This window comes from Hemitrygon akajei, chromosome 7 (assembly GCF_048418815.1).
Source record: "Hemitrygon akajei chromosome 7, sHemAka1.3, whole genome shotgun sequence".
Classification (NCBI taxonomy): domain Eukaryota; kingdom Metazoa; phylum Chordata; class Chondrichthyes; order Myliobatiformes; family Dasyatidae; genus Hemitrygon; species Hemitrygon akajei.
In genome coordinates this window covers 67,613,774-67,630,848 of record NC_133130.1, presented here as the reverse complement: position 1 = coordinate 67,630,848, position 17,075 = coordinate 67,613,774, and the positions used below count along the sequence as shown (strand labels likewise).

At 40.0% G+C, this 17,075-nt stretch overlaps 1 protein-coding gene across 2 annotated transcripts in view; it reads left to right on the top strand.

Moving 5' to 3' along the window:
• rps6ka2 (ribosomal protein S6 kinase, polypeptide 2) overlaps nucleotides 1-17,075 on the top strand; it is a 162,095-nt gene that overhangs the window by 119,468 nt on the left and 25,552 nt on the right. The window contains exons 13-14 of one of the 2 annotated variants that reach the window (XM_073051102.1): nucleotides 10,652-10,782; nucleotides 15,222-15,344. In XM_073051102.1, the coding sequence (XP_072907203.1) occupies nucleotides 10,652-10,782; nucleotides 15,222-15,344 (254 nt within the window). Of the gene's footprint in view, nucleotides 1-10,651; nucleotides 10,783-15,218; nucleotides 15,345-17,075 lie in introns of both variants that reach the window. The other variant, XM_073051101.1, reaches the window with a different exon arrangement.

Here is a 17,075-nt window from a genome sequence, read left to right as displayed (position 1 = left end):
AAGAATATCGAGGGCTTTTGGGTGTAAGCCCAATTTGCAGTGTTTGCTGACTTCATGCAGGACAATCATGGATGTTCTGCCAACCAATACTTGTAAATTTTCTCATTCTTTGGAGCAATTATATATACTTCAAGGTTGTTAGGGAACAAGATTTGTTGGCAATCTGCAAAAGTAAATTATGCCGATTATCTAAATTATAACAAACATTGAACAAAATTCAAAATAGTCCTGGTTGGCATTGCACAAAAGAAGGGTGATCTCATTACTTCAGTGTTTTAATGTGACCGTGCATCCTTTCGCTGTGAGGAAATGCTTTAAAACTATAGGTATCTTTTTGGCCCAGTTAAGGAAGTTAATATAATAGCTTAATCGAACCAATTGGAATGAAACTATTTGAAACAGTAAGGTAATAGAAAAATTTCAGTCAAGCAACCATCCTCTTCATTCTTGTCTTCAAAATGCTGTCTGTGAAATAGATTTCAAACTTAAGCATGGTGGTTAACAGTGAATGAAACTGGAGGAAGATCTTTCTAGGGACAGGATTGTGTAGGATCTCATAGTTCTTGAACACATGAAGGCCAACCAATTTTATACCAGGAATAATCACAAGTGTGTAGGTTTGTCAGTGCTAATGGTTTAATTTTTGCATTATTTGTTTATTTATTTTATTCTGGATTTGTTCTGCAATCATAGAGACACTTCAATTAGCCCCAGGTTAAGAAGAGAAGTGACAACTATGGAGCTATCTTAAAATACCTAATACAATAAATATTCCTGAATATGACTGTGTTGCCACCCACAGCTCTAATCTGCTAATTTGCCAATGACACTGCAGTGATTGGCCTAATCTCAAACAATAACGAGGTGGTTTACAAGGAAGAAGTCATCTTTCTGACACAGTGGCGACAAGAAAACAAGCTCTTCCTCAATGTTGCAAAAACAAAGAAGCTGGTTGTTGATTACAGGACGAATAGAGACAGGCTAACTTCTATTGGCATCAGTGGATCTGGGGTTGAGAGGGTGAACAGCTTTAAATTCCTTGGCATCCATATCACCAGTATACAACAGCGCCTCTTTCACCTCAGACGGTTGAGGAAGTTTGGTGTGGGCCCCCAAATCTTAAGAACTTTCTACAGGGGCACAATTGAGAGCATCCTGACTGGCTGCATCACTGCCTGGTATGGGAACTGTACTTCCCTCAATCGCAGGACTCTGCAGAGAGTGGTGTGGACAGCCCAGCGCATCTGTAGTTGTGAACTTCCCATGATTCAGGACATTTACAAAGACAGGTGTGAAAAAAGGGCCTGAAGGAAAATTGGGGACCCGAGTCACCTCAACCACGATCTATTCCAGCTGCTACCATCTGGGAAACGGTACCACAGCATAAAAACCAGGACCAGCAGGCTCCAGGACAACTTCTTCCACCAGGCCATCAGACTGATTAACTCATGCTGATTTGAGTGTATTTCTATGTTACATTGACTGTTCTATTTATTATAAATTATTATAAATTACTATGATTGTACATTGCATATTCAATGTAATATAAAGATTTTTGTATTTCATGAAAAGATTTCATGTATGTGAAGGATGTAAGAAATAAAGTCAATTCAATTCAAATTGGAAAGGCAGAATTGAGTGTAATTGTGAAGTCTGTCACTGTTCAGTAGTTTACAGACATTTCCCATCAGGTCATTATCAGCCAATTAAATGAGCTAAGGAGAACAACTTGTGACCTTCCTTTGTTCCTTGCCAAGAAATGTACTACTGTACATATTTTTACACTGAATTATATCTACTGCCTTATCTGAATAATCAATTATCCAGTCAGTTCCTGTACATTGCTGTTTATTATAGACACCTGAGGTGAAATATATCATGACTCCTCACAGGCTGATCTCCTGGCTGTTTATATATAGGAAGTCAGACCTGGTCCGAACATAAACTCCAAGCACGAAAAGATGATCTTTATTTGTCATTGATGCATTGAAACATGCAGTGAAATGCATCATTGTTAACGACCAGCACTGTCTGAGGCTACATCCACACTATGCCTGATAAATCCGTAACTGAAGCTTTTTCTCTTCGTTTTTACCCTCCGTCCACACTAAAATGGTGTTTTCGTCCCCCGAAACCAGAGCTTTTCAGAAACGCTTTCCAGGGTGGGTATTTTTTAAAATACTGCTCGGGCAGATCAGTGTGGACGGGGTAACCGGTGAAATCTGAAAACACTGTCAGACGGCAGCGCGCTATTTCATTGTTTTCTTGAACGCAACCTAACAATTTCAGAACAGACGGCAACGAGACTGAAGCCAGAAGAGTTAGAAATGTACTCACCAAATACTTTCAACCCATAACTTACTGAATAAATAAGTATACTCACTTTGCCCTGTTTTCTGTTCTTGCTCTTATGAAGGTGGTTTACCTATTTATGCAAGTATATCTGAAGACTAGCGATATTCGTTTAATGTTTAGATTTTCTTTTCTGCCGCAGTATGAGCTTTAGTTAATGGCCCTATTTGGCCTAGCGTTTATTGTTTATTTTCCCTTAAACACTTTTCACAATAAAATTTGTGAACTATCAACCTGCTTCGGTGTCTCTCACTCTACACTTGGGCCATATCCAAACCTGGTAACAGCGAGTCTCGACCACACAAAGATGGACCCAGCAGAGAGAGAGCAGCTGACCTTGGCCGTAAGATTCATTGCTCAGGTGGGAGACAAGCCACAGGCAATGGAATCTGTTCTCAGTGAAGTTACAGAGGCAGTGAGGCAGATGACCTCATGCCAACAAGCCCAGTCTCTCTTGGAGGAACAGGTATCGTCCCTAGCAGCAACTGTTCAACAGCTCACCACAGACAGTCGGACTTAGGTGTCCTATAGATTGTGTCTACCAGCATCACTGAAGATCCACCCAGTATTCCGTGTTTCCCAGCTCAAGCCTGTTACTACCACTCCCCTCCTGGTAGATGGTTCCCTCGTCTCTACTGTGCGGCACCTCCTGGCATCTCGCCAGGTACGTGGTAAGGTCCAGTACCTTGTGGACTGGGAAGGGTATGGTCCAGAAGAACGTACTTGGATCCCGGCGAAGGACATCTTGGAGAAGTCGCTGATCCAGGACTTCCAGTGGACACAGGTCTGTGGCGCCTCAGGGGCTGGGCCTAGAGAGCGGGGACCTGTCACAACCACGGATTCGGCAGCGCCGTAGATACGGCAATTGCGCTTGTGAATTTGCACATGTCAGCTAATTATTTAATCGTGATAGTGTTTGACTCGATACTTGTTGTATTTCTTGTCGAGACTTGGACAGAGCACAGCAATGCTTTGCTGTCTGTTTTGCTTTCAAGCTTCACTGAGAAATTGGACCTTTGAGTCAACTGACTTCGAAGACTAGCAGTATTCGTTTAATGTTTAGATTTACTTTTCAGCCGCAGTATAGGCTTCACTTCCCATTTGAAAGTTTTAGTTAACGGCCCTATTTGGCCTAGCGTTTATTGTTTATTTTCCCTTTAACACTGTTCACAATAAAGTTTGTGAACTGTCGACCTGCTTCAGTGTCTCTCAGTCCGCACTTGGGGCATATCTGAACCTGGTAACACACCTCTGCTCCATCCACCAAGGGCTGAACTTCCCGCTGGCCAGACATTTTAATTCCGATTCCCATTTCCCATTCTTACATGTCGGTCTATGGCCTCCTCTTGTGCCAAAATCAGGCTTCCCTCAGGGTGGAGGTGCAACGCCTTGCATCCAACCTGATGGCATGAATATCGATTTCTCCTTCCTGTAAAAAAAACCCTTTCTCTAGTCCCCACTCTGACCTCTGCTTACCTGCCTATAACTCCCCCCCCTCCAGTAAACTAATTTACCTCCCTCCCTGCGCTCCTCTATTCCCCACTCAAGCCTTTTACGTCTTCTTGCCTGGCTATTACTTACCCTTGGGTCCTCTCCTCCTTCCCTTTCTCCTTTGGTCCATTCTCCGCTCTTCTCTTCTTTTCTCTTCTCTTCTCAGATTCCTTCTTCTCCAGCCCTTGACCTTTCCCATCTACCTAGCTTCATCTATCACTTTCTAGCTAGCCTCTCTCCCCACCCCCACCTTTTTATTCTGGCATCTTCCCCCTTCCTCCTCAGTGCTGAAGAAGGGTCTCTGCCCGAAATGTCAGCTGTTTATTCATTTCTATAGATGCTGCATGACCTGCTGAGCTCCTCCAGCATTTTATGTGTGTTGTTTTCTTTAAGTGCCATTTCTTCCTTCATTGCCCCTTCACATTAACACGTAGACTCAGAATTTGGGAACCCTGCTGAAAACCAGAGCAAGATAAGCTTCTCTATCACTGTTTATCATTCTAATGATTCCTGCGACAAGACAGCTTAACTGTTGCTTGCCTTGGCACATCAGCAGGGACACAATTATATGAAAGACAAGTATCAGTTCAAGTTAGCCTGAGTTGCTCAAAACCTGTCTGCAAAAGAGCAGATGTAGTGCAGTTGCAAGAAATGGTGAAAGTAATTGTGGAGGCGATGATGACTCAGCAAACAAGTGACGGACCAGCACAGCAGTGTTTGGGGTCTGTTAGCTGCACTGGAAGCCTTGGTGGACAGAGTAGAGAGATTTCTGTGCACTTATGCACAGGAGGTGTTCCCAGCAGGAAGAGCTCAAGTGGAGTCAGTTCTAAATGTAGAGTTATTTATGTGGAGATACATAGCTGACAGGGCTGCTGAATCAGGCACTTGGCATGAACCCAAGCCTTCTTTGTTATTCAGAAACCTGCTGTGTGTCCCTGCCTTCGCTACCTTGCTTGTTGTTGTCCAGGAACCTGGCCTGAATCCATCAATTAAAGAGTTGAGCAGGGGCTGTTTGTGTGGGCTGCTACTGGGCAAACTCCAAACACATTAAACAACACTTACTGGCACACTTCTCTTCCTCCTGCAGGACATGCACAGTAGGATGCCATAGCAGCTAACCATTGCAGACCAGACGGATGTAGCTGATTCACAATTAATGTCGCTATTTTGTTGCTGGCAGTGAGCTGGGACCACTGAGTATGATTGTAAGCACACACCCATCCTCCTCCTCGCATCTCGTGTTTTACGATTTGCAGGCTGAAGTTTTGTGTAAACATGAACCCTCCCTTCATCACTACTGTACCCTTATGCCTGTCTCCTCTTAGATATCCAGGAGCTAAAAATGACCAATTATAAATGAATACTCGAAAAATATAGTCCATTGAGCACTGACAGAATCATACACATGTACACACTTAGAGTGCTATTACTGTTAAAATCTACAACATCAAATTGACCTTATCAGATTCTGGTTCAAGCTGCAGTTTGCTGTTCACCCACGATTTAGTCACACTGAATAAGGCGGCTGAGGCACTGTAAGGGAGCTTGCCATGATTTGTCATTATGCTGTGGAGGTAGCAGGAAAAAAGGAGGAACAAGAGAAATTGTTCCTTTCCCTATGTGTTTGCTACTATGAGGATAGAATGAAAAGCTGGGATAGGCAGCCAGAATGTTGGAGTGGAAGGCAGGGCATGCAGGGAAAACAGTAACATTTCACTGATAAAGAGATCCTTTAATCAGAATCAGAATCAGGTTTATTATCACCGGCATGTGTCAGGAAATTTGTTAACTTAGCCGCAGCGGTTCAATGCAATACATAATATAGAAGAACAAGAAAAAAATAATAAATAAGTCAATTACAGTATACATATATTGAATAGATTAAAATTTTGGGAAGAACAAATAATATATATTTAAAAAGTGAGGTAGTGTTCAAGGGTTCAACATCCATTTAGGAATCAGACGGCAGAGGGGAAGAAGCTGTTCCTGAATCGCTGAGTGTGTGCCTTCAGGCTTCTGTACCTCCTACCTGATGGTAACAGTGAGAAAAGGGCATGTCCTGGGTGTGGAAGTACTTAAAAATGGATGCTGCCTTTCTGAGACACCGCTCCTTGAAGATGTCCTGGATACTTTTAAGGCTAATACCCAAGATGGAGCTGACTAAATTCACAACCCTCTGCAGCTTCTGTCGGTCCTGTGTAGTAGCTGCCCTCATACCAGTGATGCAGCCTGTCAGAATGCTCTCCACGGTACATCTATAGTAGTCTGCGAGTGTATTTGTTGACATACCAAATCTCTTCAAACTCCTAATGAAGTATAGTAGCTGTCTTGCTTTCTTTATAACTACATCGATATGTTGGGACCAGGTTAGATCCTCAGAGATCTTGACACCCAGGAACTTGAAGCTGCTCACTCTCTCCACTTCTGATCCCTCAATGAGGATTGGTATGTGTTCCTTCGTCTTACCCTTCCTGAAGTCCACAAACAACTCTTTCGTCTTCCTGACATTGAGTGCAAGTTGTTGCTATGGCACTGCTCCACTAGATGGCATATCTTGCTCTTGTACGCCTTCTCATCACCACCTGAGACTCTACCAACAATGGTTATATCATCAGCCAATTGATAAATGGCATTTGAGCTATGTCTAGCCACACACAGTCGTGGGTATAGACAGAGTAGAGCAGTCGGCTAAGCACACACCCTTGAGGCGCACCAGTGTTGATCATGAGCGAGGAGGAGATAGTCATCAGGGCAGTCAACATTTTCTGCTGCTCATGTGAGAAGAGAAAAGGGTGCTTTGCCTATCTAGTGTTTGGGTAATGGATAACTTGATGTGCTGGAAAAGTGATGTTGTAAAGTCAATGGCAGTCTCAAGAAGGTCTTACTTAGAAAGTATGAGGAGTTAGATGTAAAATTACAACTTTCGGCCTTCATGGTATGAATCTCAGGAATATCACTGGAACTACATGCAACATGGCTTTAGGACTAACAAACCCACAAAATGAACGTGTGCCTGAAGAGTGTGTGTGAGGAGGAGAGCCACGAGTTCTGAGACAGGAAGGAGTTGTCTGGGGTGATGGGTGGGAACTGGGTACCAGCTGAAGAACAAGAAGGACTGTGGAGAGAATTTTCAAACAGGATAACTGGGGATGCCTCAGGCAGAACTAAAAATAACAAAGCTAAAAAAAACTTGTTAAAATGTGATGTAATGCCAGTTACTGACATTTGGCTACCAACTGGGCATGAGTGCGGGTAAGTATTCAAGGTAAAAGGCAAAAGCAAAAGGGTGCTATTACACTGTTGAATAAGAGGGAGCAAACATTCAGACAGAACTAAAGTAAAAACATTAGAATTTGGTGGAAGCTGCCTCAGAACCTCTAGGCTGCACTGAAAAAGTAGTGCAATGTGTAATCAAGCTGATCAGAAAAAAAATTGTTGAAAAATTCAAGTATTTATAATGGCAGATTTTAGATTCACTTAAACAAGGAGAAATAGAGCCACTCAGGTTCTAAAAACTGCTGCTTTTTGTAACTACTTGAACCAAAAATAAAAGGGACAATATGTTTTAGTGATGAGAAATCAACCTGTTAGCAAACAATAACGAAAATTTTTTATTAATAATAACCATAGCATGGACGAATTCAATATTAAATGTGAGATGGAGTTGGGTAGATAATGAGAAGCTTAGGTGTATGTTATTTATTTATTAAACTGAGATATAGAATATCAGAGCAGCAAGGTCATTTTGAAACAGTAAGATACGTTGGTTGGGCCACAGGTAGGTTCCTGAATACAATGCTGGTTACCATATTATAGGAGGGAGATTTACAAAAATATCAAAATAAATTTTTTAGTAATGAGGAAGGATTTGAAAGACTTGTTTTCTTTGATACAGAGGAAGCTGAGAAACAATTTAATTGATTATTTAAAATAGTAATAATTTCATATAGATCAGTGGTGTATGCCCCACAGGGGGGTAATTTGATTTTTATGGGGGGCAATTCGAGAATGAGTTATTAACAGTGTATTTTTTCTAGTAAGTCTGTGTGAGTATGTGTGCGAGTTAATACATATGTGTATATACAGTATGCATACATAAAAATACTTGTGTGTATGTATATGTGTAATTGCGTATGTACTGTATATATAGTGTATCACCATCATTACAACCATCAAATGGCTTTCATAATTAAATTAATGAATTGACTGATGTAGGAAGGAACAAATTAACAAGTCCAAACGCGTAAGAAACTCGTACGAGGTCGCGCCAATGCTGCTTTTTGCAGTAGCTTTTGGTTCTTGGTGGTGTGAAGGTGTGTACATTGCGTCATCTCTTTTAAACGGTGTATCTGTCTTTGTATGCTGTAGAAACGAATCGGCATTGTTTTATTTATTTATTATTATTATTTTAATATCACTTAATGTTCTTTTTTTTACAATTTCTTAGTAATTTCTTCCTCAGAACTTTAACAGTCCTTTGGTTCTTTTATTTTTCTCTTTCATGAATGCCATGTTCTTTGGAAGCTTGTTTAAACCAAGTTAATGGTCTTTTAGGCTTCCTCCAGGTGAATAGGAGTTCACTTTTTGAATAATAAGAATTATATATCACCACAGGGGGCATCAGGATTTTAGAGGTGATTAGGTGGGGCATGGCCAAAAAAAGGTTGGGAACCACTGATATAGATGGTATCAAGAAACAATTTTTCTTGATACCATCTATATATACACACACACACACACTCACTCACTCACATACACTCACTCACTCACACACATACAAACACACACACACAAACACACACACACACACACTCACTCACATACACTCACTCACTCACACACACACACACACACAAACAAACTGAACAGCATTCCACTCCCTTTGCAATTTTTGCTCATTTCTTTCTCAATTCTTGCTAAAACATTGTTTACATTGTTTACGTTTTTATTGTGTATTGTACCAGCAGTTATGGTTGAAAAGACAATAAAAGCGACTTGACTTGACTTAAGAGCAATGACAATATTTAGCAGGCAAAAGTTTAAAGTAAGTAGAAGAATTCAAGTTTACAGATAATTATTTTTCATCTAGAGGTAGTGGAAGTCTGGAATTCACAGCTGAAGGGACAATAGAGGCAAAAATATACATTAAATTTAAAAGATGTTGTTTACACATGCATCAGCTGTGCCATAACCTTACTTACAAACAGTGGGACATTGAGATTGGTCTGGATTGTCCTATTTTGTATGCCTGTAGTAATGCAAACTAATTTATTAAGTAGTGGTGTTTTACCCTCTCCTATATCAGATTCCCCCTTCTCCAGTCCTTTATCTCTTTCACCAATCAACTTCCCAGCTCTTTATTTCACCCTTCCCTCTCTCCCGGTTTCACCTATCACCTACCAGCATGTACTTCTTCCTCCCCCACCCCCAAATCCTTACTCTGACCATTTTTTTTCTAGTCCTGATGAAGTTTCTCGGTCCAAAACGTCAACTGTTTACTCTTTTTGGTAGATGCTGCCTGGCCTGCTGAGTACCTCCAGCATTTTGTGTGTATTGAGTGAATGTTATTTTAAATACTTCCTTCAGGCCCTCTTTTCTAACTGGCTTTTCACTATTAGCTGACAGGATTTTTCTTGTGAAAGTGACAGTATTATGTGACCCTTATTTAAGTAATTAAATATACACTCAGTGGTCATCTTATTAGGCACCCCCTGAACTTAATACAGTGGCCACTGTGCATACGTTTGTGGTCTTTTGCTGCTGTAGCCCTTCCACTTCAAAGTGTGATGTGTTGTGCACTCAAAGATGCCCTTATTCACACCACTGTTATCATACATGATTATTTGAGTTACTGTTGCCTTCCTGTCAGTTTAAACAAATCTAGCCATTCTCTTCTGACCTCTCTTATTAACAAAACGATTTTGCCCAAAGAACGGCAGCTCACTGTTTTTTTCTGTTTATTGCACCATTCTTTGTAAACTCTGTTGTGCATGAAAATCCTCAGAGATCAGCGGTTTCTGAGATACTCAAACTACCCCATCTGTTACCAACAATAATTCCACAATCAAAGTCACTTAGATCACATTTTTCCCATTCAGACGCTTGATCTGAATAACAAGTAAACCTCTTGACCATGTCTGCATGCTTTCATGCATTCTGTTTGCTGATCAGATATTTGCATTAACAAGCAGGCATACAGGTGTATCTAATAAAGTGGCCACTGAGTGTATTTGCTGTGCGATGCAGATAATCACGTGGAGATTTGAGGTTTCTCTCCAAATCAAAAGAGTAGTGCAGGAGTATCGGGGAGCTAGGTAACCTGAATTCAGCTGGCACTTGCAGACTTCATGACGTGAGTTAAGTCCCAGAGAAATGTGGTATAAGTCAGATGGGGGTTCTGACTTGTTCTGGAATAATGTCAGCCTCTGGGATCTGGGATCTCCATGTTGTCCACAAAAAAAGCATGATTTCAGCTTTAGTATTGCTAGAGGAACAGCTGCAACCACATCTGCGTGTCTAAAGTAGTCAACTATAGACATTTTAGAATTAACTATAAAGCAACATTTAGCAACTGGTTGGTAATCATTTGACAGGGTACTTAAAAATCAATCACTATAAAAGTATAAGCCCTGTTTTCCATTTGTACTGAAAACTGAAACAATTAGTCTACAATGAGTATAGGTTTGCCCCAGGTCTACTGTACAATACTGATCTTCATCGGCCCTATGATGAACAGTAGAACATCAGAGCCGGATCTTCTATTCTTGTATCTACTGCCCGATCTAACCTCATGGTTTTCTCTTTACAGACTCTCCTGGTGTCCCTCCAAGTGCCAATGCACATCAGCTTTTTCGGGGTTTCAGTTTTGTTGCCACCAACCTTGGCCAAGAGCAGATTCAGACTGATTCTCGACAGCTGATTGACCATTCAATGGTGCAGGTTAGACAGTTCTCATTGAAAATATTAAGGCCACATTCATTTTTTTGATGTGTTCATAACATTTTTAGTAAAATGTACCAGGTGAAGTAGCAAGAGAGTAGTACCTGAGACTGGTACTTGGAGGTGCTGGATCAAGCTTGCTCAGTACCACTGATTTGATGCTCTACTTTATGAATAAATGAACTTTGTAAAGTCACTTAGTCACTTACATCTTTGGAACTCTCAGCCAAATATAGACATGTGCAAGGGTAGGTAGGCAAGCTTGTGAATCTCCTCTTTCCCCACATAATCATTTAAAATATATAGGCCATCCACTTTGGAAGGGAAAGTGGAAGATTAGATTATTATTTAAATGGTAACAAATTGCAGCATGCTGCTGTGCGGAGGGACTTGGGAGTGCTTGTGCATGAATCACAAATGTTGGTTTGCAAGTGCAGCAGGCTATCAAGAAGGCAAAAGGAATGTGGCCTTCATTGCTAGAGGGACTGAATTTAAGAGCAGGGAGGTTATGCTGCAACTGTACAGGGTACTGGTGAGGCCACAGCTAGAGTACTGTGTGCAGTTCTGGTCTCCTTACTTGAGTTTGGAGGCAGTTCACCAGGTTGATTCCAGAGATGAGGGGGTTAGACTATGAGGAGAGATTGAGTCTCCTGGGACGATACTGGAATTCAGAAACATATAAAATTATGAAAGGGATAGATAAGATAGAGGCAGGAAAGTTGTTTTCACTGGTAGGTGAGACTAGAACTAGGGGACATCGCCTCAAGATTCGTGGGAGTAAATTTAGGACGGAGATGAGGAAGAACTGCTTTTCCCAGATAGTGGTGAATCTGTAGTATTCTCTGTCCAATGAAGCAGTAGAGGCTTCCTCAGTAAAAATATATTTAAGGTAAAGTTGAATAGATTTTTGCATAGTAGGGGAATTAAGGGTCATGGGAAAAGACAGGTAGTTAGAGTTAAGTCTATGGCCAGAGAAGGCTGGATGGGTCAGATGGCCTACTCCTGCTCCTATTTCTTATGTTCTTATATATATTTAACATAAAGTTATAGGGTTGCCTACAAACCTACACCTCATATCATGAATTGCAGATTTAAAAACACCTGCAAAAAGTGCCAAATTTAAATCACTGCACAGAACCCTGGTTTCAAATATATACTAAAACGTAACTACAAAATATACATTTTCAAAACCACACTACTCATTTTTAATCCAAATATTAATCATAAAACTATTTGAAATGGAAAGAGACTGGATCTAGTATATTAAATGGTGGCATCTTCAACAACAATATTAATGTTCACAGGTAAACTGTTCAGTAGCAAAAGCATTGACAATATATCCTTGCTACGATTGGTTTCCATTGCTAATTGATAATTTAATAATGCAAAAATTGTGAATAATGAGGTAATTTTTGTTGGTAGAAATGAAAATATTAATAGTGATATCCAGTTTGATAAAATTTCCAATAATAGAGCTGCATGTTTCATATTGAGGATAGAGTATCCATTGGTGACAGATTGTTATACTGGCTAAAAAAGCAAAGAGCACCTCAGTTAGATTAAGCAGTGGTTTTGCCTTAAAATTGCTGCATTGATCTCTCAAAACATAGATGTAGAAACTCTCCAATTCAAAACATTTGCCACATTTCCCATTTATTGAGAAACAGGCTTAAAATTGGCAGCATCTTTCCCAAAAAAAAGCTTTCATTATTAGTTCCTGACACTAAACTGTAAAAAGAATTTTAATTTTAAAATGTTAGCATCTATTCATAACCACAAAGAATCTTTAAACCAGTAAAATTCAATTAATCTATGAAACTCTCTAAGTTACTCCCTCATAACAAGATATTGAATCATAGAGCAAGAAATAGGCCTTCCCTTTTCTCCTGCCGAATCCCCATCAACTCTTCTAACAGCTCCTCACTAATTCTCCTGTCACCCCTTTACAGTAGCCAATTAATGTTACAACCAATGTTCTTATCTTTAATTATTTACTAATCAATAAGTTTACTGTAAGGTTGAAATAGGAAATTACAAGTTTCACTTTATGTTCTGGTGCATTATTTATCATCCAGCTAAATGATATACTGTAGTTTCCTATTCCAACTTTCCATTAAACTTATTGACTAGTAAACATTCAGCTCTACTTGATGTGCACTTTAATTATTAGAGGATGAAAGTCTAAGGAGAACTTTTCAACAATTGAATGCCCTCTTTCAGTTTTGTTAGATAAATACTGTAATGTTTGTGTCTGTTACTATAGCATCAAATGTTGTTAGTGTGGTGTCACAAACTATTATGCTTTTACAGTGAAGTAAAGGGAATTTCAGTGGGCAAACTTGATTGGAAGGGAACACTAGCAAGGATGATGGTAGAACAGCAATGCCTGGAGTTTCCGGGAGCGATTTGGAAGGTGCATGATAGGATATCCCAAAGAAAATTATACCAAAGAGAGGATGATGTAACAATGGCTGACAAGGGATGTTCAAGATAGCATAAAAGTAAAGAAGAGGGCATATAACATAACAAAAATTGTTGGGAAATTAGAGGATTGGGAAGTTTTTAAAAACCAACAGAATGCAGCTTAAAAGGAATTAAGGAGAACAAGACAAAATATGAAGATAAACTAGCCAATAGTATAAAAGAGGATTCCAAATGCTTTTTCAGGTAGATAAAGTGTAAAAGAGAAGTGAGATTGGATATTGGACTGATGGAAAACAATTCTAGTAAGGTAGTACTAGGGGACAAAGAATTGTTGGATGAACTTAACAAATATTTGGCATTAGTCATGGAAGGAAAGATGCTTGGGAAGCTGAAAAGTCACTTGGCAAAGATGGACAACACTCCAGGGTTCTGAAAGAGGTAGCTGAAGAGATTGTGGAGGCATTAGTAGTGATCTTTCAAGATTGACTGGATTCTGGAATGGTTCCAAAGGACTAGAAAATCACAATTGTCACTCCTCTCTTCAAGAAGGGAGGGAAGCAAAAGGCAGCAAATTATAGGCCAGTTACCAGGCTTCAGTGATTGGGAAGATGATGGAATTCATTAATAAGGATAAGATTTCTGGGTACTTGGAGGCACATGATAAAATAGGCCAAAGTTAGCTTGGTTTCCTTAAAGGGAAATCTTGCCTGACAAGTCTGTTGGAATTCGTTGAGGAAACAGCAGGCAGGATAGACAAAAGAGAGTCAGTGGATGTTGTTTCCTTAGATTTTCAGAAGGCTTTTTACAAGGTGCCGCATATGAGGCTGCTTAGCAGGATAAGAGCCCATGGTATTACAGGGAAAATACTCACATGGATAGAAGATTGGCTAACTGGCAGGAGGCAGAAAGTGGGAATAAAAGGAGCTTTTTTCTGGTAGGGTGCTGATGTTCCAAAGGATTCAGTGTTGTGACATCCTCTTTTCATGCTGGATGATAGAAATGATGATGGCTTTGTGGTCAAATTTGCAGATGATTCGAAGGCAAGTAGTTTTAAGGAAGGATTTAGACAGATTGGGAGAATGGACAGAGGTGGTAGATGGAATATAGTTTAGGAAAGTATATGGTCATGCACTTTGGTAGAAGGAATAAAGGCACAGACTTTGCTGAATGGCAAGAAAATTCAGAAATTGGGGTGCATAGGGACTTGGGCGTCCTCATGCAGGATTCCTTAATGGTTAATTTGCAAGTTGAGTCTGTGGTAAGGAAGGGAAATGCAATGTTAGCTTTCATTTTGGGGGGGGACTAGAATATAAATACAAGGATGTAATGCTAAGGCTTTATAAGGCATTGGTCAGGCCACACTTGGAGTATTGTGAGCAGCTTTGGGCCCCTTATCAAAGAAAAGATGTGCTGGTATTGAAAAGGGTTCAGAGGAGGTTCACGAGAATAATTCTGGGAATGAAAGGATTAGCATCTGAGGAGAGTGTGATGGCTCTGGGCCTGTACTCACTGGAGTTTTTAAAAAATGAGGTGCAATCTCATTGAAACCTATTGAATATTGAAAAGTCTGGATAGAGTGGACTTGGAGACAATGTTTCCTACAGTGGGGGACCCTCTGTCCTAATGTAGTAGGTTGTTAAAGTATTGAATTCATTCACATGGAAGCTCAGGACATTTGTAGCCAAGGTCCTGAAATTCATAAGTATTCTCTTGTGCTCTTTGGGATCTCTGATTAAAAAAAGTATGAGTGCAATCCAGAGAGAATAACATTTGGGACTATTTCCTGCTGCCTAATTGCATGTTGGATGTGTTGTTATCAGAAGCAACTCTGTCACCAAGCAAATTACCCATTTTTACAATGCATCCATATGGACATAATGTTATTGTATTCGCTATTAGAAATATATTCATTTATATTAAAAGCATGGATTAATTATGGTTTAAAGTATGTCATTCTGTTTTGCCTTAGTGCTGTGATTACTTCCCACTTTTCACTTACAATTCTGTTCCAGCAGCTACACGGCAATAATATTCACTTCACTGATGGTTATGAGTTGAAAGAAGATGTTGGTGTGGGGTCATTCTCAGTATGCAAGCGATGTGTGCACAAAATCACATCAGTGGAATACGCTGTGAAGGTAAGCACCTACCGGTCACCATGGGAAACAGACTGTGCACAATCAATACTTGTGAGTAGCTCTGTGTACCAGCAGATGCTTTCTACAGGAAGTCAAACAGACTGCTATTGAGATGAGTCAACACAATCTTCATCTTCCCACATTTACACTTCCACCTTTCTAGTCTACATCCCTCTTGACTTCGCTTGCCTCTAGCCCTGAACTGGATTTTCATTTGAATAGGTGTGCACAACACTTGCTTCCCACGGTGGCCGTGCAAAGCTCAGTTTATTGGTGCATATCTGTCGTGAGTGAGTCTTGGCCAATAGTTTTAGTACTCACTCCAACTCTGTCTTTACCCAAAGATTTTAGAACGCATCCACTTGGATGGCATTTCAGTAGGAGTCACTGAAGGTAACATTAATGCGTACTTTGGTTAACTATTTTCTTACCTAATTTAGAGATGAGATTGCAGCTGCTTTAATTTGTCTGAGATCAACTGACCCAGCACAGAGATTGTTGTTCAGTATCAAGCTGTTATAATTGTACTGATGAGATGAGACAGCTTTTCTACACCAAAGGACATTGTTAAGGGATGTCATGCTGGTGAATGTCATGTTTTGTAAGTCCGAAACATAAAAAACTATTTGCAATAAACAGATGGGAGCCCAGGAGGTAACTCGTGTACATTTGTTGTTACTTCAAGCGAGGCAAGTACATCTCATACGGTTGTGTCGTGATATATGAGGTTCACTTATTTTTACATATAACTCATAATTAATTATTGAAATGAACATGAATGCTTAATCAAACAATATATTTGCACAATATTGTTCAAATACAACTGAAATATTAAATACACAACACTCCTCTCTGCTTAGCTATAAACTTCAACTCAATAGGGAATGCTTCTCTACTATATACATAGTATAAAATGCCACTGTTATATACAGACATCTAGAGCATAGTAAATTTTTAAGTTGTCCCATTCAGGCCTAAGATTTAATCGCTAAGGAGGATTTCTTACTCTTTTGGGATAACATTTTTCCCGAGAAGGGAAGTCATTCTGCTTGGCACATGAGACTTGTGGCTGTGAAACAATCTCAGGTTCTGGGGCAACTTCTGTGATGATTGTAGGAGTTGACTCTGAGACTGCAGGAAGTAGTTCTGACAGCTCTGGACACCTTTCTTGTCGTTTTCTCCACTTTTCTCTCTAGATCTACTTTGATCCTTGATTCTCTCCCAGTTCCGGCTTCTTTTTCTCACTTTATTCCATTCTTTTTCTCTCTCACAATCCTCTCTTTCACACCTTTCTCTTCCTCATTTACATTCTTTCTTTCTATCTCTTCTTGCCTCCCTTTTACATCCATTTTTCCTTTTTCTTCTTTTTAGAATGTGCATCTTGATCTTGGGAAGATGCATTTAGTTCACTGAAGTATTCTCTTATTAATCCCTCTATTGCTCCCTTTAGGATCTGATCTCTCCTCTTGGTTTCCTCATCCACAATGTCATCTGATGAATCCTCTGTTTTCATATCTCCATTAACTCCTTTAATTTTAGCCTTCCACTCATCCAGCTGGACTTTGGTCTTTGCATCTACTTTTACAAGCAGCTTTTTGTCTCACATTTGAAGTTCATGCAATAATCTTCTGTTTCTTACACACACAAAAGCCAAATACTTGCAACTTTCCTGAAACCCCTTGGACTCTCTTCCAGCTTAAAACCAAGACACTTTTTCACAGAACTATCTGA